Source organism: Chenopodium quinoa, unplaced genomic scaffold (genome assembly GCF_001683475.1).
Source record: "Chenopodium quinoa cultivar QQ74 unplaced genomic scaffold, ASM168347v1, whole genome shotgun sequence".
Taxonomy (NCBI): domain Eukaryota; kingdom Viridiplantae; phylum Streptophyta; class Magnoliopsida; order Caryophyllales; family Amaranthaceae; genus Chenopodium; species Chenopodium quinoa.
The window spans coordinates 4,112,074-4,135,962 of NW_018744662.1; the positions used below are offsets into that span (position 1 = coordinate 4,112,074).

The following is a 23,889-nucleotide window of genomic DNA, read 5'->3' on the forward strand; positions in this document are numbered from 1 at the left end:
TATCAGAAGGGACCTGAATACCTTAGCTCATGAGCTTGCTGAGGAAGGGAATGAGATGCATGTTGGTTTTAAAGAGTACTTTGAGGTGCCTACTCGTGTGAAGATGATTTATGATAGAGAGATGGTTACTGAAGTTGCTAATTGATCTTACTTGTTATGCCTTCAAGTCTACTGTTGGATGTCAAAACTATGTTCTAAGTGTTGGTATTAGGATTAGTAGTAAAGGTAGCAGTGCTGTTAATGGTAGTATTAGTTGCTGCTGCTTTGTTTTATTTCATGTTCTTATTTTCTTCTTTCTAGCTGCTAATCTAGGTTCGAAGGGTTGGATTACTTGCATCCAATTTTCCTGTACTCATATTGATGTAAGGATAATCTTTAATTAATATATTTCCTCTCGTTTGTGTTAAAAAAAAAAAAAACAGCATTCTGTTGGACTATGAACATATTTGTCAAATGGCAACTGAGCATAACAAGAACCGAGGTAAAGCACAATTTGCTGGAATCAAAATATAAAATAAAATTGAAGTCTTGACTTCTATTAATACACCTCAAAAACTACCATTGAAATTTAGGCCCTAGTACTTAAAACTGAGGGTATGTGTACGATAGATCACAAGTTTAAATCCCTCACCCCCATTTGTAATTTGTATTGCCCTTGTTCACCATTACTCTATCTTGAGGAAGCAAAGAGTTGATCTTCTGCCTCCAGTTTCGTCTTTACTCGACAATACCGTAAAGACATAGGAAGTGGAGCTGGAGTAGGCAGAGTGAATGAGGCCACAAAAGCAGACAGCATCAGAGGGCAGCCTAGTTTCAGAACAGTAAATGTCAACGAGGAAGCTGCTGTGCTTATGCAGGACTCTACTGAGTTTTGCTGTAACATATCAAAATTATAAGATTATGAGCTCTGCAGTTGGATGTATTCCATACAACAAGTCGAACTTTGGAGATATCTCATTGGTCAAGATCACCATTTGCTCAAGTGCAATGGAATTTCTGAGCAAATACATAACAAACTCCATTTCATTCCACATTTGACTGTATTCTTCCATTTTAGCTAGACTACACTTGGCATCTAATAAAGATATTTCAGCAGACCCAATTCCTAAATCCTAATACTAATTAATAAATTAACAGTAGCAGCGTGATATGATTTTGAATAGTCCAATGTAAATTAAGAATGATTAATTTGTATTAAACGATGAAATTGAGAGAGTTAAACTAAAGGAATACAGAGCAATACCAATGGTAAAATAAACCATCTTTTGAGAATAATACACTTGGAATGTTGATAGAAGGTATAACTTAATTCTATAGGAGTTAAATCTACTAATTAAAAAATATCATTGATATATAATCATAGTATTATTATCTTGTTGATATAATTTTGTAAATCATTGAAACCAGCAAATCTTTAACAAAAGTATGGTAGACTGTTAGAGGAAGAATAAACTCCATAAATTAATTAATCTGTTATTCTCTTGGCAATATTATATCTGACTTTTTGATCAGATAAACATTGCTCCTGGGTTAGACTAAGTATTGGCCATAACACCTTTTTTTTTTTTTTTTTTTTTTTTTTTTTTTTTTTTTTTTTTTAAAGATACTAGTATTAACCATAATTAGGCTTATTTATTTATTAATTTTTGAATAAAGCCATAATTAGTATTTTTTTTATTTTTTTTTATGCAAATAAAGCCATAATTAGTAATATATTGTAGATAATTTTTTTTATTATTTTTTTAAATTCTCTCCTTAGTGTTTATCCAATCCAATCCTTAATTTAAGGAGCTCATTTCTTAGTGTTTATCCAATCCAATTTGATATTATCTTAAGCAATAATATCTTCATTAAGTGTAATTAAAAAATTAGTTAGAATTCCATAAAAAAAAAAAAATTAATATTTTGAAAGCCCAAATCAACACGAATCTAGCAAATCCACTATGTTTAAACTTATACAAATCACAAGGTAGTCAAGGTTTTTCTATCTTTAAATGGAACAGACCATATAATGAAACAAAGTTACAAACCACACACTAGCAGGATGACAATATAATTTTGAAACAATTCCAAGGAAATATTTATTTTCTGACATTATCTCATTGGATCACAGATAGAAATTTGATCATAAGCATGAAAACACATTAAAGCTTTATTAGGCACATTAATATTAGCAGTAATCAATTGATTAAATTTCATCTTACTAGGCCCAGGTTAAGGATGCCCCAGGAAGTCTGAGGCCAAGACCTTTCCTTGGATTTCATGAGCATGACTCTTGCCCATGCAATCCAACCTTCCCAAGTCATCCTCTTATCCCATGGACTTCCCCATTCCAGCAGAAGAATCAGCCCTCTTTCCGCCTGTCGTACCGCTTCCTCGAACCTTTCCTTGCCCAGATACAGCTGACTTAGAACCACACGAGGCTCCCCAACAAAAGGGTTCTTCTCAATGCTCTTTAACAGCAATTCCTCTGCCTTTTCCATCCCTATCTTTCCATGCTCACATACAGCTTCCCAGTACAAGTCTCTTGCTTCTATTTGGTCCTCTGCCTTCAAAACTTTTGTGCAATTGTCGAAAATTGGCGGTACAACCAGCTCTAAATCTTCATCTCTTCCTTCTAGTACCTTTGTCATTCCATCACCTGTCTTTTTCCTCTCCTCCATCATAATCTCTTCTTCTCTCACAAGTAGCATATAAACTGCTCCCATCTTTGACAGTGAGTTCAGCCAAAGCCCTGGCTTACCATCTCCGGGCCACAAGGATTGGATATTATTGCCAGAAAATTCAAGTCGGCCATTAGAGTTATCAAACAAGACATCCTGGAAGCTAAATAGCTGATCACTGAAGTCAGCTATAGTCATTAAAACAAAAATCGCGACAATCCTCCTAGAAACCCTGATATCTTCCCCTGTTTTAATGTGTTTCACCACCACCCCATCTTCAGGAACCAAAGAATTGATCTTCTGCCTCCACTTTTCATCTCTGCTCGACAATCCTTTCTCTTTGATATCTTGAAGTGAGTTCTCAGACATTTTCAAGTGCTCAATGAGTTGAGAATCAGAGTAATGAAATATGAGGTGATCATGGATGAGGGGTTGCCTAGGAACGATGCAGAAGAGGTGGATGAGGCTTTCAGCCGCGTCTCCAACATAATCTCGGACAGTTTGGCGGGCGGTGGAGGGATCAAAAATGGCAAGATTGACATAAGAGTTGGAGTAGGCAGAGTGAAAGAGGCCACAAAGGCAGACAGCATCAGAAGCACCCCAGAGTTTGAGTATACGGTACATGTCGAAAAGGTGTTCAAGGAAGCTACCATGCTTATGCCAGCACTCCCCTGCACCAACAGATCGAAGCACAGCTAGCAAGGAAGGGAGTTTGGCATCGATGTTTTCCAACTCGCCTCGGAGGAATGGTCTGACTGCTTCCAGGAGGGTGGGAAGGTAGTCGTCGCGGCTGCTGCTGCTGCTGCTGCTGTTGGAGGCATCCTGATCTGATGAATTAGGCGACATCTCTATCTGGTTGTGGATGAATGCAAAAGAGAGAGGAGAGTGTGATAATCAAGGTGGCAAGGCTTAGGATGAAAACAAATAAAATAGAGTAAAGACTTTGAATCCTAAGCTAATAATCAGCATTAGATGCGCAGTTTGTTAGGAAGTGATAAGATGGACCTATTGTCCACTTCATCACAGATGACTAAGAACACAATCACCAACACTATCATTTTTAATTTTTTTTTTTTTTTTTTTTTGGAAAGAATAAACACTATCCTTTTTGGAGGTTTGGTATTATTATGTCAGATATTTTATTTGAAAGGGGAATATTGACCACGTATGCATACACATGCATAGCAGATAAAAGAGAATTTGTTTTTGGCTTGTTCAAAAATAAATAAATAAAAATTCTCTTTATTTTTGGCTCTTACTTTGTAACAAGGAATCCGTCATCTATTATTAATCTACACCATTTTCATCATCACTAGCTGCTCAAATGACACTTTCGATTTAGGCACAAACTTTTTCTGATGCTTGCCACAAGTATCCTTTCTACTTTTACTTAAACTAATAATATAATTAATCTAATTGTGCCAAAACAGCATACTAACGGTTAACCATCAATGATAATAAATCTGTCAAGCGCATAAAAGGAACGCGAAAAGATAAATATTGAACCACAATGCTGTGATTTTCAAAATAATCACAGCATATTATATCAGCTAAAACATCACTCAATTCAATTTAAATAGCCATATAAACACAAAATTACTATGAGTTTGCCTCATTCAAAGCAGAAATGAAAACAACACAACTTGAGCAGGCATTTTAAAAGGTTGAATCATCCAACCATTGTCTTTTAAATGGTTTCCATTTCCACTAAAAATTTTCTGTCTTAGCTAAATAAACACTTAAAATACCACTAAACATCCAACAATCACTCAATCAACTAAGAAGCAACAACAAACTTCACAATTCTTAAAGCAGGAAGAAAATTTAACAATATTAAGCTAGCAAAATACAAATCTACATAATAAAATGTGAGGAACTCTCTTTTTATTTCCACAATAAATTACTCTATTGATGATATTTATTGTGATATTAAGTTCTTGAGGGGCGGTGCCAAAAATTCGATGCTACTCCATGATCTCATCTATAACATTATCCTTTGTAGTTCTACACCAAATAAAAGTGTATGTAATATTGTACTAAAAAATGACAACTCTGAAATACCTTATAAAGGAGGAGAAGATGATATCACCCTGTCCGGGTTTGAAAGAAATTACATCAATGGACCGCAACCTGCGTTTTCCACCAGAGACATAGTAAATGGCATGGACGCCCTTCTGCAGCATGCCACATTGCGAAAAGTGGCAACTAGTGTTTGTTACAGTGTTTTGGGGCCAAAAATTAAGTTAAAGATCTTCAAAGGGATTACATGTATATATGTGAAGGCATCTTCCCAGAGTTTCTCAAAACTGAAATAAATAGTTGTTGTATTGATCATCAGGTCAAAAATACAAATATGTAACAACACTCAAAACTTTGGGAAAAATGGGAAGAAGTATTTAATCATTATTAGCATTTAGCATTTAGCAGTATTTAATCATTATTAGCATTTAATACCATGAAAGTGGATACCTATGACGATTAGCAGCAGGATCTTAAGCATTATCCTCAAGCTTATAATATCTTCTTTGACAAAGGTGCGAATGGATATATGACATAATATTTGAGCCATCAGACGCTAAGTTAAATATTTTTCCTCCTTCCCCAGAAAAGAGACTAACATGACAACATTGAGCTCAACATCAACCGGCAGAATAAGCAATGGAAATTGACATAAACAAAAGTATATCAGCTTCACCAATAATCCCCACATGAGCAAGCCCCATCCTTGAAGTGATGGAAACGATTAGAATCCCTCACAATAATTTCCCTCTCAGAAATTTCAGAAACAAACTTGGTCCAATTGTGGCAATCTCCACAAACTCTCAAATTTTTGAAAATCCTAATAACGCTTTTTGAAGGAGTGCTAATCAATGCATAAGCAATAGCCAATCTTTCATTGTGACTTGAAAGAATATGTTCCTTCTCGTCCTCCTCCACATCCTGTAGCACAAAACTATAGTCTGGAACATACCCAAGCCTCTTTACTTTATCAGTTAGAGAGTTCAACTCACTGTAGATCTGATCATACTTAGGGTGAGACTTGTTACCGGTGTAGAAAACATCAATTTTGTTGCACACTTCAACAGAGCTCCATCCTGGAGTCTTCTTCAATCCTCTGCCCAAAGCCGATGATCTCATCTCATTAACCCCTTCCCATTTCCCCACGTTTGCATAAATATTTGACATCAAAACATAGTATCCTACATTTTCTGAATCAATGGAAAACAGCTGATCAGAAGCATATTTCGCCAGTTCAACGTTTCCATGTGTTCGACAAGCAGCAAGAAGAGCACCCCAAACAGAAGAATCTGGCTGCACTTTCATATCCTTGATAAAATTATATGCCTTCTCTAGTAACCCAGCTCTGCCAAGCATATCTACCATGCAACCATAGTGCCTTAAATTAGGTTTGATTCCAAATTTATCTTGCATTAAATGGAAGCACCATTGACCTTTGTCAACAAGTCCTGTATGGCTGCAAGCGGACAATAATGCTAAGAAAGTCACATGATCTGGAACCACACCTTCCTGCAGCATTTCTTTAAAAAGATTTAAACATGTCTCAACATGTCCATGGATCCCATGGCAGGATATAATGGCGTTCCAAGTCACAGAGCTCATACTTGGAACCTCATAGAATAAGGATAATGCAATATCTAATCTACCACATTTCCCATACAAGTCAATTAAACAAGTACCTACATATGTATCCAAGTGAAGAGACATCTTAATGACACGGCCATGAATTTTCATACCTTGTTGCAAAGCCCCTAGATGAGAATAAGCTGGTAGCACACTCACCCAGGTTCCTTGGTTGGGAGTTACTTCCATGCAGGATTCTAGCTCAGAGAATGCTTCTGAAGCTTCACTTGCAAGGCCATTCTGGGTGAAGCCTGAGATCAAAGTGTTCCATGAAATAATATCTTTTTTAGGCATCTCATGAAAAACCTTCTGTGCATAATCTAAGATCCCTAATTTAGCATACATGTCAAGAACAGCATTTCCCATAATGACATTTCCCATAAGATAGGCTCTCCTTACGATAAACCCATGAAGCAGTCTGCCATTTTGACAATCCCCAAGTTGAGCAACACTTGCGGCAAGACTCACTAGTGTCAATATGTCAGGCTTTAGTTCTAAGCACTGCATCCCTCTAAAAAATCTAATAGCAGAGATACCATTTTCATTCTGCTCATATGCAGATATAATAGAGTTCCATGAGACTCTGTCTTTAGCTAACATCTTATCAAAAACCTCCTGTGCCTGCTGCAGATAACCAAATTTTGCATACATATTAATCAAAGCATTGGAAACAAAGACCTCATGCTCTAGACCATGCTTTATGGCATATACATGGATCATAATACCACTGAAGAAGTCACCAACGAAAGCACAAACAGGAAGAATACTAGCTATAGTTACAGGGTCCAAATGTATGCCTTCCAATCTCATTTCATTGACAACTTCCAATGCCTTTTCCACATAGCCATTCAGGCACAATCCAGAAATCATGGCATTCCAAGAAGCTGAATCCCGGAATGGCATATAAGTGAAAATGATTTGTGCATCAGCCACAAGACCAAATCTGGAATACATATGAATCAAGGAAGCAGCCACAAAAATATCCCACAAAAAACCAACTTTGAGAACCCTACAGTGAATTTTCTGTCCATCCAAAAGGCTCTGACAAGCCTTCAGGATAGGAGGGAAGGTGTAATTATCAGGCAGAACCGTCGCTGATGATATCAGCTCATTGAAGCAATTCAACGCTTCACTGCAAGAGCCAGTGCGCACATATGCAGCTATCATTGAATTCCAAGTGTAAGCATCTTTTGAAGGGATATTGCCAAAAGTTTTATGAGCAAAAGCCAACTCTCCGTGATAAGCATAAAGATTAATAAGCCTAGTGCTAACATATATACTTTGAGCTGTTCCAGAGACCACAAGAAGGGCATGAACTCTCTTAACAATGTGTGCACTGAAGCAGAGCCTGAATAGATCCTCAATGTCCACCTTTTTATCCTTATGTTCAAAGCCATTTGATGATGCCTGCAAAGGATTTGAAATTGTTGATTTTGACAGGCAACGGCGCCAAAGCCTTTGCCAAGTTCTAGCCTGACATGGTGATGATCTGCATTAAGACTAACCAGAAATCAGCTCAGCAATGAAAATATTAGCAAATTAATAGAGCAAATTATGACAGCATTAAGGAGCAAATTACGAGGGAGAGAGAAGGATAGACAAACAGTAATATCAACAAGTCTTATTTAGGAATAGTTACGAGGGAGAGAGAAGGATAGACAAACAGTAATATCAACAAGCCTTATTTAGGAATAATTACGAGGGAGAGAGAAGGATAGACAAACAGTAAATTCTCAAAAATAAGGACCGAACCTGGTGAACACCAAAAGTTGAATCATCCAACTGTCACCGGAAATATCGCAAATAAAAAAGTTAAGAGCTCAACATGCATATACACCCATTTCAGCCACCAAAATGTGGGCAAAAACCTGCATAGTAGATCCAAATTAGAGAATCCAAATAAGAGCTCAACATGAATTTCCTGCGTATTATTGGAAACACACCATGTACTCCTAAGGTTTTGACGTGCCCTTAGTAAATCAATAACCCAAGTCACTTAATCAATCAAACCATCTTCCTTATAAAACTCTTTGTCTCTTCGATCACCACTCTTTCCTCCTCTTACAAGTAGGGGTCAATGCTCAACACCACTTTCACTAAAACCCCATAGAATAGAATTCCCCACAAAAAGCAAACAGTTGAATTAAATGACTAAACTACCCCTTCACCTTTGTTGCCTTCTTTCTCTTTCTCTTATCAAATGGAATATCAGATTTCAGTATAAAGAATCAAAGTTAGCGGCTTTTGATCGTGTCTACCATATAAACTACTTATTATCATCAATCAGTGGCTCCATACAACACTACACTAAACAATTAATAAACTACTAGTAGCTCATAAAGCTCCATTATCATAGTTCGGGCTTAACATTAAAGGTTTGGCCTGCAACAGATTACCAATTAATAATCAAATTAGCCTAAAAAAACATACCATATATAATATATTCTTCTTGCTCAGCGTCAATTGCATATACAGTTATAAATTTTGCAGTAACAAAATCGGTCGTTAATTAACCTGAAAAACCTAGACTGTGAAATTGATTATTAAAAATAGGAAATTTTTACCTGATAAACTGTTTCAATGAAGCAAGCAACTTCAATGGGGAAATCAGAGTACGCTTCAAATGGAGTAGAGAGAGTAAGAGACTGAGAGAGGTGCAACTTATTGATTTTAAGTGAAAACCCCCAAAACTCAAAGGACTAAGGAGCCAATTTAATCTTGTGAAACGCTAAACATCGCCCGCAAATCTCCACATAAAGCCCACAAATTTGAAATGAAATGACATTTTTGCCCTCAACATCAAAAACACACTTTTATCTTAAAACACACTGTTATGACTAATAAACGGGAAGTGGCGGCACCGGAGGCGGTGTCGCGGTGGAAGTAAACAAAGTCGCTGGATCGCGAAGGAGCCGTGGTGGCAGCGCCCCACCCAGGCGCCACAACCAAGGCTACTGGCGCCTGGCCAGGACGCCACCGCCACGGTGGCGGCGCCTGGGCAAGACGCCGTGGCCACGGTGGCGGCGTCCACTGAAGACGCCACCACCGTGGCTACGGCGTCCTGCCCAGGCGCCGCCACCGTGGCGGTGGCGTCCTGGCCAGGCGCCAGTAGCCTTTTTTTTTTTTTTTTTTCAAATTTTTTTTAATTTTTTTTTTCAATTTTTTTTCCTATTTTTTTTTTTAAAAATGTATTTTGTTTTTTGGATTTTCTTTGCAATTTTTTTCTTTATTATGTTTTTGTTTCCTAATTTTTTTTTATTATTTTGGTTTTTTCTTTCTAATTTTGTTTATTTTTTGAATTTACTAAAGCATATTTTCAAAATAAATTAACATTTTTTTTTGTTTTTTTAAAAAAAAAAATTCAAATTTATCAAAATTCAAACAAAATAAAAAAAAAAAAAAACCAAAACGAAAAAAAAGATTTAAAAAAAAATATACCGAGGAGGTGGCGCCTGGCCAAGACGCCACCACCGTGGCTGGGGCGCCTGGCCAGGACGCCACTACCATGGTGGCGGCGTCCTGGCCAGGCGCCCCAGCCACGGTGATGGCGTCCTGGCCAGGCGCCTCATCCACGGTGGCGGCGTCCTGGCCAGGCGCCTCATCCACGGTGGCGGCGTCCTGGCCAGGCGCCCCATCCACGGTGGCGGCGTCCCGGCCAGACGTTCGCCGCCAAAACTTGATTTTTAACCACTTCAGACCTCGTTTTCCGGCTACGACGGCGGCTCTTTGGTGTCCCTCGGCGATCCGGCGCTGTTCCACATTTTGGGTGAGACAAAATTTCGTTTTAGGTTAAAATTAGAACAAGGGCAAAGTTGTCAAAATTTTATAAATTGTGGGCTTTATGTAGAAAAACGCGGGCGATGTTTAACAAGTCCCATAATCTTTATAATTTTATTTAGAAAATTTGGATTTTTATTACCATTCACCGTTACAATTTTTTTGGGTGGTTAAAGAGCCACAAGGACAGGTGAAATTCGATTCCATCCCACGATCTTTGTAATCGGGTAGAAAATTATAACCACTTGAGCTATCCCTCATTTTCATTGACACTACACTAATGACCATAGGTGAAGCTACATGGGGGGCGGGTGGAGGCCCGACCCCCATGGACCAATTTCGTGGCCTTTAATCTTAACTGCTGGCCCCTATAAGTTTTTCAAATAAATATTATCTCTGTTTCATATTATTTGCAATTATTTGACAATTACTGGGGCTTCCTCATAAAGTAGAGCGAAAAATTGTCTAATCATTGCAAATAATATGAAATAGATATACTCCCTCCGTGTTTTTAATAAGTATTACAATTTGACCAAATACGCGAAGGCACAAGTTTGACCATTAATTTATGTAATTATATATTAGTAAAATTATAGAAAAGTTGATATTATGAAAGTTATATATTATAACAAATCTAACGATGTATTATACAATGACATTTGATTTTCATATATTGTAAATTAATCAAGTCAAAATCATTATGTGCATAGTGAGAATAGTGAAAACACTTATTAAAATACGGAGGGAGTAGTAATATTTTGTTATAACTTAAGTTGTATTTAATGATTGCCGCCGTAGTCGTTTGAATCCCATTGTTTGGGGTTTTAATTAGATCATAGGATCAAACCCGTTTTCACATTAATTTTTTTTTATTAAAGTTTTAGTTGGCCCCTATAACTTTAAAATCCTGGCTTCGCCCTTGCTAATGACACGTCATTTTTGGGGTTAAAAAATAGTAATATTTAAGGAAGTTATTTAAAAATGTTCGTATTTGTCAACCATATAATTTTCGTATTTGTCAACCACTTGAGCTATCCCTCATTTTAATTGACAATACACTAAAGACACGTCATTCGATTTATATTTTTTAGAAATCACTATATTATAAATTGAAGAATTTATCAAAAACATAATTTAGTTACATAAATGGACTACACTTTCTTTTTTTAAGGGAAAATGGACTACACTTTGTTCAAATTGTTATTAAAAAAAAAAAAAAAAAACTCCAATATAGTTGTTGTTTTTCTTTATTTTAATAAAGCCGATAGTAATGTAATGAATTAATCCATCTACATCAACTAATTTAGTATGGACTATTTACAGAGAGTAGAATGTAATTAAGATTATGATTTTTCTTCTCTTTTCATAAAACATAGTTTAGAGGGATACTAAGCTTTTAAACAGTCTTGTTGCACAAGAACATTATTTGCTCTTTTAATTGAGAGTTTCCAACCGCATATACTAAGCCTTTTTTTTTGTTTTTTTTGTATTAATAAATTTATCTATTGAAAATATGGAGCAAGTAAAATAAGCGTGCATGACACGGAACCTAACTTAGTTCACTATATAAGTCGGTTTAAAAAAAAATTATACAATATTGTTCATGTAGGTTTGATTTTAAGGTTCGATATTTTTCAGTATAAAATCGAGAACAATATTCGATTTTATATATAGAACCGATAAAGTGTTAATGCCATTTGAGGTTTCATATTAGTTCGAAATGCCAACAATGTTAACAATTTTATATTGGCAAATACAGTACCGAACCTTAAAACCGAGTCTAAGTGGACGCCACTGTGAAAAATAGATTTAAACCAATATTCATAGTATATACTTGTTTGACATTTTTTTTGTTTTTAGGTTTTTGTTTTTTAGAAACAAAAAACCAAAAACTGGAAACAAGAAAAAAGTTTTTTTCAGTTTTCTATTGTCAGATTTCAAAATTATCATGATTTTAATAAGTTTGACTAATTTTTAATTCATTATATGTCATATATCATATGATTTTAAAAAACAAAAAGCCAAAAAACCGAAAACCACAACGATAAGGTTTTTACATTATTAAGGGAAATCGCTTAATTTCACTATGTATCTAATTTTTTTCTTTTTTGAAACAATTTTTTTTTTAATTTTACTATTAGCAAAAAAAACGCAAAAAAAAAACTACCTAACAACAACTTTTGTTAGAAAAAACGTTAGTGGGGACCACTCTTCAACTATTAATTTGTTATCTTGATTTGCATGTCGAAAAATATTTCGTTAAGGTTTTGGAGGTATTTGGCCCTTAAGTGTACAAATTGATTGATCTCAGTCAAAATCATGTAAAAACCTCGTTTTGCATGTCACTAGTATTATAATATTTTTGCTGCGGATATTTTTCAAGTAAAGTTTTTGGCGTCAATTTTACTCCTTCAGAGTTAAGATGCCAATTGACATTTTTCGTTAGTGGTTAGTTCATAATTTGTTTTTTCCTTTCAATTTGCATGCTGAAAAATGTTTTGTTAAATAAATAAATAGTAAGTCTTTATGAGTTCTATATTGTTACTCATGGACAACAAAAATAGCTCCTAATGATGAAGATGACCTTTGTACATTTTGAGGTAGAGGTAAAGGTGCCAGACCCACGTGCTTTAGGCTTAATTAGGCCTGCCCATTGCTCGACTCACAAGTCTTGTGCCGGACGAAGTTTTTAAAAGGTTGGCCCGTGCATGACCTAGGCCCACGTGTCGTGCTTGCATGCCTAAGCAAAATTGCATTGATTTTAGCATGCTTTGTCGTGTCAGGCCTGACCGTGCCGTGTCTTTTCATGCTTCTCCCAAATAAAAGCGGAGCAGACCCAATGATGAATCACATTTATATAGGATTTATAGGCACGCTTATGCTAAGTTTATAGTTGCTTTTTAGGTCTTTTAGTCGCTTTTTAGGTCGTAAATACATAAGTTGTTTGTTTTGTACTCTATTACGCTCCGTTTGTGTTTTTCTTAATGTTTCAGGTGATTTGATAGACATTTGGACGCTTTCGTAGTGTTTGGAGTTGATTCGGATGATATTTGGATGGAAGCCGATGAATTGAGTTTATTAATTGGAGATCCCATGTTTGTGGATGTTGATTTTGAGATTTATATGCATGAGGAATGAATATAGCATCCACAAGGGTCGTTATACACTTTACGAAAATGAATTTGAGCTAGAAATGAAGAAAAACGATGGTTTACAAATTGTCAAAACTGACCTTTGTCCACTCTTTTGATCATATCTTGAGTTATACAGATCGGATTGATGCGATTCAAACTGCGTTGGAAACTAGACTTGAAGAGCTTTCCAGTGATAGGTTACACGCCCCGAGACTCCTTCTATAACAGGATTTATAGCCCTTGAAAGACGACCCTGCGAACCAGCGGACCACCAGCGCCCGAAGCTCGGCACTCCCAAGCCACGAGCAGCTACTTACGGCCGATGGATACCCAGCGGCCGCTGGTTTCCGCGCCCAGCAGCAGTCATCTCCGAGCCTTGTTTTCCATCATCGCAACGATCCTTGATCGACTACGACTCCTTTAATTGTCCAATCATCGAACAACTTTTGTTATTTTAATTTCTTATCTTTTATTTATTTATTTATCTTTAAATTAGTTTTAGGATAATATAAATACTCCAAGGGATTTTATTTTTCCGTTATGCTTTTTTTATGCCTTTTTATACTTTTTATTTTACGTTCGTTGTAGTTTCTCTCTAGCCCTAGTTTTTCATGGACAACTCCATGGATTCCTCCATGGATTTGTCCTTGAATTTGTTACTTTAATTTATAGAGGTAATTTTATTTCTTTACTTTTAATTATGCTTTCTTTATTATTTCTAGTTTTTATTATTTATTTCATGCTAGAGTAGTTTATTTCCAGGGTTTGGGAATCCATGTTTATATTATGAATCTTGATTGGTATTTTTAATATTTTGATTATTGATTTCTCTAATTAATAGTGTTTTATTGTTAATCTTGCAACCTGATCAATTGTTTGATTAATTTTTGTTAATAAGAGTTTGGATCGAAAGATCTTACTTTTAGAGGCTTACCTACAATTAACAATTTTGATTATGTTAGCGACCGAACTACATATGTTGAATTGAGAGCGTTAAGACCCGACCGTAGGCTTAGCAATTGCTCTAGATAATTGATTGATTGAATTGTTCGTTATTGATATTTGATAGATTTAGAACTATAAGCATGGTGAACCATAACCCTAGGTCTTTTTATCAATTGTTTTATTCCTATTTTAATTTAAACTACTTTCCTATCCCAATTTCGTGACATAGTTTAGTTCTTTAGGTAGGGGTGAATGGGTGATCACAGATTGAATATCTAATATTAAAAATATGGGATATTCGAAATCCAAATTTGATTGGAATAGTTTTAGATGATATCTGAAAATTTTTAGATTGGATATACCGGATACCCAATATACGCAATATTATATAAATTTTTTTTTTTTTTTAAGAGAAAATGTGAAATACAAAAGAATACCCAATATTTGGATATTTAGATCGGAAATCCGCCATCTAAAATCTTGATATGTGGATTCGATATACATTATCCGAAATTTTCAAATCAGATATTCAATTTGGAATTAGTATCATAATGGATGTGGATCAGATCTTTGAATAGTTTTGCTCAGCACTAGATTGAAAAAGACTGATGACCGAAGACCTCTTCACCATAATTTAATCTCAGGAGTAGTTTAGCCTATACGAGTTGAAAATTCTTTGATAGGTGTTCCAATTATCATCTAACCAGAAAGAAACATTCTCACCATTCCCATTTTACAATTTAATTGAGTTGCTAATGATGATAATAAGTTAAACAGCAGGTGAATATCAGTGTATAAAATGTAACTCCTGATCCACTTTTTAATAGTAACTATATATTCAATAAAATCAAATCAAAAAAACAATTGATCTATTGTAATCGTGAAAGGTTGCTTCAGCAAAACTTCTGAAGTTGGTTGGCTACAGAAGTTTTCAGCTTGAATTGATTATCTTGAGAGACGAAAGCCTTCATCTAACGAAAGCCTTCATCTATCATAACCATCATCTCCAAACAAACTTGAAAGACTTACAGCGAACATGCTGCATGGGAGAATTGGCAACTAGTGACAGATCATTATTAAGCTGTTTCGTGCGCAGGAATCATGTTTAAAATCTTTAACAGGAATGTGAATGTCAAGGCATCATCCTGGAGCTTCTCAAATCTGAATTATACATCAGCATGTCAGATCATTAAATCCATACAGCATCCATAACAAAAAAAAAATGCAGTAAGTGTTTAAGACAATATGTTGTCCTGAGTCTCCTGACACGCTCTACGAGTCTATAGCTCCCTTCTATCCCAAAAATAGGCCATGTTTCCAAATTCCAATTTAAATTCTCACCAAACGAAATGAAGTTTCTAAATTTAGCTTCAAATTTTCTGAATTACCCATAATTTAATTCTAACTTACAAATCCAGAGCACTATCACATCAATCGGGTGGAGAAAAAAAAAAAAGTGAATAAGGATATATGATGCTTTTGCTTTAATTCACTTTCATTATTATTTAAACACACTTAAAAAAACTGCACTCTCAAATCTACAGTTTAGTCAAGGAAAAGGTTTATCAGTGTTCATAGAGTAGTGGATAGTATATGAAGCTAACTTGTCAATAAAACAGCATTAATTAACCAACAAAATTTTATATATAAGGCTGGGAGGCGATTTAGATAAGCCTTCAAGAATGCAATTCCCTTGGCACAAACTCACTTTGCTAAGGAAAACTTTAACAATTAGGGTTACATATGGTAAAACAAAGGGAAAGGGTAAGGAAGAGAGAGAGAGAGGAATTAAAAGTTTAAAATCCCTTACATCTGCTATGCTGTTTGTTTAATACAAAGAGGAAGGAAAAAAACAGCAACAACAAAACCGCTACTCCTCCTCGACCCCATCTCCATCTCCACAACTACACAGCTAAACTAGCAGGACCCTAATCATCGGAACACCATCTCACTTGCAACGGAGTTTCACCAAACCTCTACCATCCATTTCACTGGATCAATGCCCCTCATTCTCTAATTCTCTTTCTCTTTGTTCTTCTCCCTAAGATCTACTTTTTTTTCCAGAGTCAAAAAGAGGGAGGAGGGGGTGTTCGGTGGATGAGGGTTGATTTTTGGGTGAATAGGGTGAGTTTCCATAGGACGTGGTTGGTTTTAGTAGATGACGGTTGATTTTCTAGGCATGGAGGTGGGCTTTAGGTCGGGTTTTGTGGGTGGTGAAAGTGGTGGAGTGGGTTAAGGTGGGGTTTTGTGAGTGGTGAGAGTGGCGGTGGTGGGTTGCTAGTGGAAGGGTTGTGCTGTGGCTGTGGGTTGGTGGTGAACTGGTGATGAGGGTAGTGCTGTCAGTGGTGGCAATGATGGAGGTATGTTGGTGTGGAGGTGGCTAAGGAAAGGGAATTGAAATACCAAAGGGGGCTAGGGAATCACGCTAGATGACTTTGGGGGAGTGAAGATGGTAAAGGGAATGAACAAAATGTCATTAAAAAACCAACAAAGGGAATCAACCCTCTTGATTCTCTTTCCCTTTCTTTAATACCTCGTAACAAACGCCCCCTTAGAGTACACCATTCCTAATGTCCTACATATTTCTTTTAAAGTCATATTATACCATTCCTAATTCCTACATTAATCATAACAAAATGACATTTTAAAGTCATTATACTTGTAGCTCATAGAAATTGACCTAGAAAAAGCAAAGAATATTACCTTCCAGATTTAGCAAAGTGTCCTGCGCCAAATTCACATTTAAAAAGCAGTGTGTTGTCATCAGTCTTCAATTCCCTCAGTTTTGCCACAAATTTAGCAGGTTCCGAGTACATCACACGGGGATCTGCCATAGATACAATAAAAATTATATTTGGAAGTCGGAACATGAAAATTCTGCCTGACAATGAACTACAAGTTTACAATGGTCAATGGGATTCATTTACTGTCGATCAGTTTACAACGTCAAATCCTACAAATCCTGGAAAAAAATTAATCTTACAGGAAGTTAGATTTTATCGATGAAGTGATAAATCGTCTGCAAAGGTGAATGGTAAAAGGGAAGTAACAAGGAAGATGCACTTCTGAAAACAGAAAAGTAGCATCCTCAGTTTGCTTTGTCTAATGCATTCTTGTCAAATTAAAGAAACTGTAAAGCTTACAAAGTCAATTGATCAAGGATACTACCATAAGAAGACGGTTGGGTTTTGTCCATAAAACAAACGGAGTATTTATACTGGACTAAACATTATAAGGGGATGAACAGCCTGTTCTTAACTTCTTATACATGATCATGACAAATCATTAAATCTTAGTACTTACCATGTATTCATGTAAGCCTACATGCTCATTACACAACATAAAATCTTAGTACTTACCATGTAAGCCAGCTGTAACCAGTATATGAGGATAGTTTTGCGCTTTAACCTGTTCACATAAGTGGTTTATCAATCAGAATGACAACCCACCGAAATCAATTATAGAGTGCCAATGAATGAAACTATTTAGAAAATAAATTGTGCAACTCACATTATCTACTGGGGAATAAGATTTCATGTAAAAATAGAACTCCTTTTCCCGAGGATCACCCCATTCCTGTCAGAACATATAGCATGCAGCAATTACTTAAAAATTTAATGGTCTATGGAGGACATCAAGTTAGTCTATCAATCAGGAAGATCAAAATTTTTTAGTGTTAATCTGGAAAATATGAATTAGCAATATTCTACATCAGCAGACAACCAATTTTGACCTACAGGCTACAGCCTGCTGGACATTGAATTACGTAGTACATATTTTACAGGGTGTTTACTTCCCTTTTTATTATCTGAAAAGGGAACGCAAATCGACGGAGGGGGAGGAAGTAGCATTTGGTAAAATTAAACATTCTGCCCATCCAAGGCTCCAGGAAGCAAAAACATGATACAATTATACGTGTGTGGGTGTAGGGTCTCCATACACATCATTATCTGCTATTAGGAGAGAGAAGATATAGGATACCTCCCATTCAGCAGTTGTCAGAGGAATCGTTGGATCAAGCATTGTTGTGACAACATCAACAAAAGGTACACCAAGTACAGCAGCCTTAAATAAATCAGGGCGCATATTCAATACGCCACCAATTAGCAATCCTCCAGCACTTCTTCCATGTATGCAGAGCTTTTCCTTTGAACAGTACTTATTTTCTATAAGATACTCAGCACATGCTATGAAATCAGTGAAAGTGTTCAGCTTCTTCAATAATTTTCCATTCTACCATTTCCTACCCAATTCTCCACCACCACGTATATGAGCTATTACAAAAATGAAGCCACGGTCCAACAAGGATAACCTTGATGCTTTGAAAGCAGGATCTATGCAAATCTGCCAAGACATAATACAAATTCAATAAACAACATAAAATAGGATGTATGCATGTCATTCAAAGATACTAGAAAATATTAACAACTATCCACGACCACTCTCCCAGCTGAAGGTTTTCAAGATAATATATATAGGCTCAAAGGTTAAATTAACACTATCTTCCAAGAGAACAAACGATGAAAAGAACTAAACGTAATGCATTATGTCAGAGTATAAGGACAGCAGAAAGAGAAAACATTTAATTTGTAATGTATCAAAAAGGACATAGGATTTAGAGCAGGTAACTGAAAATGTCTTGTGAATGCAATGCAAAATACAGTAGTGACTATCATCGAAGCAAAACATATGGCTCACCTCATATGATCCATAGCCATATAACAACAACGGATCAGAACCATCAAGCTTCACAAGATCCTTCCTATAAACAACTGATAATGGAATATCAGTACCATCTGACGCAGTGACCCACTTTCTTTCTGCCAAATAGTTTGATGAATCAAAACCACCTAATACCTAGAGGACAAGTGGATGAATTGGAATAATAAATATTGACCATCTCGTATCAAAAAATGAACAGAGAATTTTCGTAAGAGCAAAAAAAAATGAGCTTACTGTATCGGTTTTCTTCAAGACACACTCTCCACTGTCCATGTCATAGTCATATACAGAAGGAGGAGTCCTCAAGGAGCTATATGAAAATCTTAGAACATTGGAAAAAAATTGCGACTCCACAGGGTGCACATCATATACAGGATCAACAAAGTCAACTTTGCGGCCCCCAGAAAGGTTTTCAAGTGGCAACCCTATGGCAGGAAGACGATAGACAACTATCTCAGGGAGACCACCTTCACGCTCAAACACGACAAGATGGTTCTGAAAAAGCTGGAAGTTTCTAATTTTTACACTGCAAAAAGCCAACCAACCCCCAACCCTCAGGCAATCAATTACAGAACTTAGATAAGGTAACAACTATTGTATCCTCCAAAATCAATGAAATGAATAATATATTTTGTTTCTGAAGATACCTAAAAGAATTTTCTTTAAACGCAGAGCATCATTTGTAACCATATAAATCAACAAACATAAGACAATATGTTCTTCTCTTAGCATTCTCTTAAGCTAGTACGAAAAACAATAATCTATCATAAGATTCAGATATTTCACATTCCCAGCTTTACTTTGAAAAAGAGCTATATTGGGATCCACTGATTAATGTATGCAAACAGTAATCAGTCATCACCCTACAAATACAAGACATCTAGATGGTTTGATTTCTCCTTATCATGTATGAGAAAAAAAAAAAAATTGTTTCTCAAAGAAGCATTTATAATTAAAATTGACAATTTTAATAACAATAAAATACAAGTATAAAAGCATGCAGCATGAAATACATTTGGTCCACCAACCAGGCACCAATGCATAATTACAAATTGATCCCTCAAGCCAACATAGCCACAAAAGTCATGTCTACAATCCAGGTACATATTGAATACACATAGGTCAAAATAAGTCTTGTAGAATTCTAAACAAAAAATGAAAGAAAATACTCTAATGAGTCTAGCCTACAACTTGAAGAGTGGTAAAGTCCATTAAAACAAAGAAATCCGGGTCTACAACCAACTAACCAAGCACACAAGATGAAGACTAAAAAAACAGAAAAATAAAATAAAGAACACTAAAAGTCTTGCCTTTCCCTATGTGGAAGGAGAACTGTCATTGCAGACAGATTTTCCAGTGGACATGCTAGCAATTCCGAGTTGAAGCACGCATCAGTCCTCCTCCTTATAAAGAAATGGTCACCACGATGACCGACATATGTGGATACACCTTCTGTCCGAGGAGTCAAAACCTTGAGGCCTTCTTCAGGTTTTGAGGTGTCCAGGTAGAAGACAAACATCGTAGTTTTACTTCCAGATGCAACAAATAAAAACTTCTCACTCTCAGAAATATAAAGATCAAGACCAAACTTTTCATCTTCCTCATGATAAAGGCAAGAGTCACTTGATTGTTCTGTTCCCAAATTATGCAACCATACCTGTCAATTTTGCATGTGGCACAAAGGAGGCTAATCAGAAAAAAATCTATGACAGATTAAGTTTTGACAAAAACAACACAACTGATGGAAATAGAGAGCTGAATGACCAGTGGACAGTCATCAAACATGCCCCAAAGACGACCAACATTCTAAAATTTCTCCGAATTGCCAGTGGGAAAACGAGAACCTCATTAAGTTCAGCCAAGATCCATGCTTGGTTTTAAAAAGCGCGCCTCACTCACAGGCTCTGGGAAATGGGCTTTAGCTAGGTGAGGCTCAGTCACCTACGGAAGGCGCGCGCCTCGTGCGCCTCAAAGTGCCTTTGGTAAGGCGCGCCTTTGCGCCTCAATGAAAATAACTAAAATTTAAGTTATAAATTGAAGAATGATGGACATTTTTTCAAATTCAGACTACCTTAGCTTTAAATATATCATTATTTAATTTATTATGAATCTTTGTGATTGGTATTAAGTACTATCAAAGTAAAAGATAATTTGAAATAACTATATAAATACATGCGCCTTGCATACAAAAGGCATGCGCCTTCGCCTTGCGCCTTGCGCCTTTTAAAACTAAGGATCCATGAGTGTTCTTCATTATTTAGGCAATAAGTAATCATATCAAAATATCTAAAATTCTAGTATGACTCTTTTATATGTCGAGTATTTATGCATTAGAAAACCACCCCATCCAACTTTATAAAAGAGCAAACAACATCATCTTCAATATGTAAAGCTTTAAAAGTATCATGTTCACAATAACGAATGGCAACAACTTCTTGTATTGTACATCACCATTGAAGATGTCATTGTGGTCGATGACCAACTTTTTATTTTACCTAGGAAAACAGTTTTTTCCATTATCACCTAAAGATTTACTATTGCATGTAGAACCCTTACCCTTAGGTGTGTAGTTATGGGCTGTGAAACCCCATGGGTTCTCTTTTGATTATTTGTGGTAGAGCAAGCCATCAATAATTCACAAAATTTCCAAATTTAATCAAACAACAATCACGCGAATACTAAGCTGAAATCAAAAACGGAATCACAGGGGTACCCACAAGTCCACAACTAAACCCAAAGCTCATGTCAACTGAACAATCAATTTTGGAAATTATTAGGAACTGATAATTAAAATATAAACAATCAATCTAATACAAACAATATAGTGTACTATTCAATGTATAAATTAGACATTGTTCTTAATTTTGCTTTGGGTTTGAACAAGTTTCATTTTGTGATTCTTGTTAATGAAATTAATCCAAGTATTTTTACTTCCTTTAATTCTCATATTATACTTGTTATAATGCTTACTTTTAATAATTTATTTATTTCATATTTAATTATTATGTGTGGGTAGTTTCTTAATTTAGAGCATGGTTTAACCCTTAATATAGATTGATATGTGTTTCGATTTCCAATTTAATTAATTTATTATCTTATTTGTCAGGGTTAATTTTAACATCAATAAACAGCTAAAACTAGTGTTATTGAATGTGATTAGGTTCACAACAAATAAACTCTTGGATGAATTTAGAACCCTAGTCCAAATTAAGGACTTTACATATATGAAAATAGCAAAATGTTCTTGTAGAACTTATATGATGTCATTCTTAAAGTTTTAGTATGTATTATTCCATGAAAATAGGTATGATTGTATGTCAAGGAAGCCAATAATTGATTGAAAGATAGCCTTGGTACCATTGTTAGAATATTCAAATGTTTATTAATTTAATTGAGGGAAAAGGAATAATTTTAGTGCTATAATCCGCATAAGTGGAATGACTTAGTTCTAAATGTCATTAATTCTTAATCTGATTTTGGTTTTTTAAAAAAAAAAAAAAAAAAAAAAAAAATCTTAATCTGATTTTTAAAATCTCATTAATTTGATTATTTTAATTACTCTTAAAAATGGATTGGTTACTATGAGATTCTTGTACATATGCTGTTTGTATCCAACATATCTATAAAAATCCAGCTATATACCGCTATCAGTGAAGGTAGTTACCTTTTGGGTTTAAATCAAATTGATAAAACTATTAAAGTGGTAGTACATGATATCCAGTATGGATGCATTCATTGTTCTAATATACGATGCAGCTCTGATAAACATAACTATAAGATAATAGAAGCAGAAGCATCTGACAAATGGTTAAGAAAATAAGGCTAAGATAAAGTACAGTATTGATACCTTATCTGGTCGAAGGATCTGGTCCAAAGTGGTGTACAACAAGGCCCCGTTACCAGCCCATTCCACATTACATGTGACACCAACTAGAGGCTTTTCAACAGGTTGTAAAGACTGAGCATCAATGATATGTATAGTATAAATCTCATCCCCTTTAGTATCTTGAGCATATGCCACAAGCTTATTGTTGGGACTAACCTGGAGCAACGAAAACGAAAAATGACGAGTAAAAAAGGGAAAAGTAAGTAGGGATGATTAAGATGGGGCTTGCTTACTTTAAAGGCATGCACGGAATAATAGGTGTGCTGCTTAGCCTTGGCATTTTCATCGAGTATAACATGCTCAGGAGGGGCAGTGGGCATAGTATGATACACCGACAACGGGGCTCCATCGTCGAAAGCAAGACGCCTGCAGTCCCTCACATACTCCTCCCCTTCCAGAGTCCTTTCATAGTAATAGTAGTTCCCTTTCCGTAGAGGAACAGACATATCATCCTCCTTTATTCGTCCTCTAATCTCTGCATACAACTTTTCTTCGAATTGCTTGCTCCCTAAATAAAACAAATTCCCGACAATAAGCGAAATTGAATCTATTTTCTTTATAAAATTTGCAGTGGATATTCTTCATCTTTCTTTAAAATCCCTAAATCCTTTGCAGTAAAAGCGGAGTGGTCCAAATTTGATAGGTACAATAAAATCCCTAAATCAAATTAAATTACAAATCAACAGATTGATGATGATTTAGAATTGCAGAAAATTACCAGACATGACAAAATCAGTGTAAGAATTCTCAGCGCGAAGATGAGAGAGAAAATATCGGAATTAGAGCGAGAATCATCCCTGAGCCAATATTAGTCGTCGATTCTAACGTCGCCGAACATCTCAATCTGATGTTTCTCTTTCTTGGCAATCGGGGGCACCGTCATTCTCTCTCCTGTCGCCATTGATGATGACCTTAAATTTCTGCAAATGTTTGAGTTTGTTGTTGATGGAAATAAGGATTTGGAAAATGCAAACAATACTTGTACTCTAAATTCTAATATCTGTGCCCGCATTATTAGCGGGATTTCCCTTTTATCCCCTATTTCAAGCTCTTCATCTTTTCTGTAATAGAAAACTCATTTTAAACTTTTCTCAAGTTTAAAAACACTAAATTGCAGTCA

The 23,889-nt window shown here is 35.8% G+C and overlaps 2 protein-coding genes and 1 pseudogene across 2 annotated transcripts; all 3 read right to left on the reverse strand.

The window, feature by feature from the left end:
* Positions 1-1,918: 1,918 nt before the first annotated feature.
* On the reverse strand, positions 1,919-4,833 carry LOC110702135. The gene is made up of 2 exons (XM_021879802.1): positions 4,725-4,833; positions 1,919-3,515 (listed from the first exon to the last, which is right to left on the reverse strand). Exon 2 carries the CDS (start codon positions 3,507-3,509, stop codon positions 2,196-2,198), a length of 1,314 nt encoding a protein of 437 aa, XP_021735494.1. The 5' UTR covers positions 3,510-3,515; positions 4,725-4,833; the 3' UTR covers positions 1,919-2,195.
* Positions 4,834-4,970: 137 nt separating this feature from the next.
* On the reverse strand, positions 4,971-9,386 carry LOC110702133 (pentatricopeptide repeat-containing protein At4g33990-like). Its single transcript, XM_021879799.1, has 3 exons — positions 8,870-9,386; positions 8,058-8,173; positions 4,971-7,794 (listed from the first exon to the last, which is right to left on the reverse strand). The coding sequence occupies exons 2-3, from the start codon at positions 8,081-8,083 to the stop codon at positions 5,355-5,357; spliced, it is 2,466 nt and encodes an 821-aa protein (XP_021735491.1). The 5' UTR covers positions 8,084-8,173; positions 8,870-9,386; the 3' UTR covers positions 4,971-5,354.
* Positions 9,387-15,008: 5,622 nt separating this feature from the next.
* LOC110702137 lies at positions 15,009-23,889 on the reverse strand (annotated as a pseudogene).

Coding starts and splice junctions, on each gene's coding strand:
- LOC110702133 (XM_021879799.1), bottom strand. CDS start 8,083: ATGATTCAACTTTTGGTGTTCACCAG. Junction 7,795..8,057: donor CAACTTTTGGTGTTCACCAG/GTTCGGTCCTTA, acceptor GTCTTAATGCAG/ATCATCACCATGTCAGGCTA.
- LOC110702135 (XM_021879802.1), bottom strand. CDS start 3,509: ATGTCGCCTAATTCATCAGATCAGGATGCCTCCAACAGCAGCAGCAGC.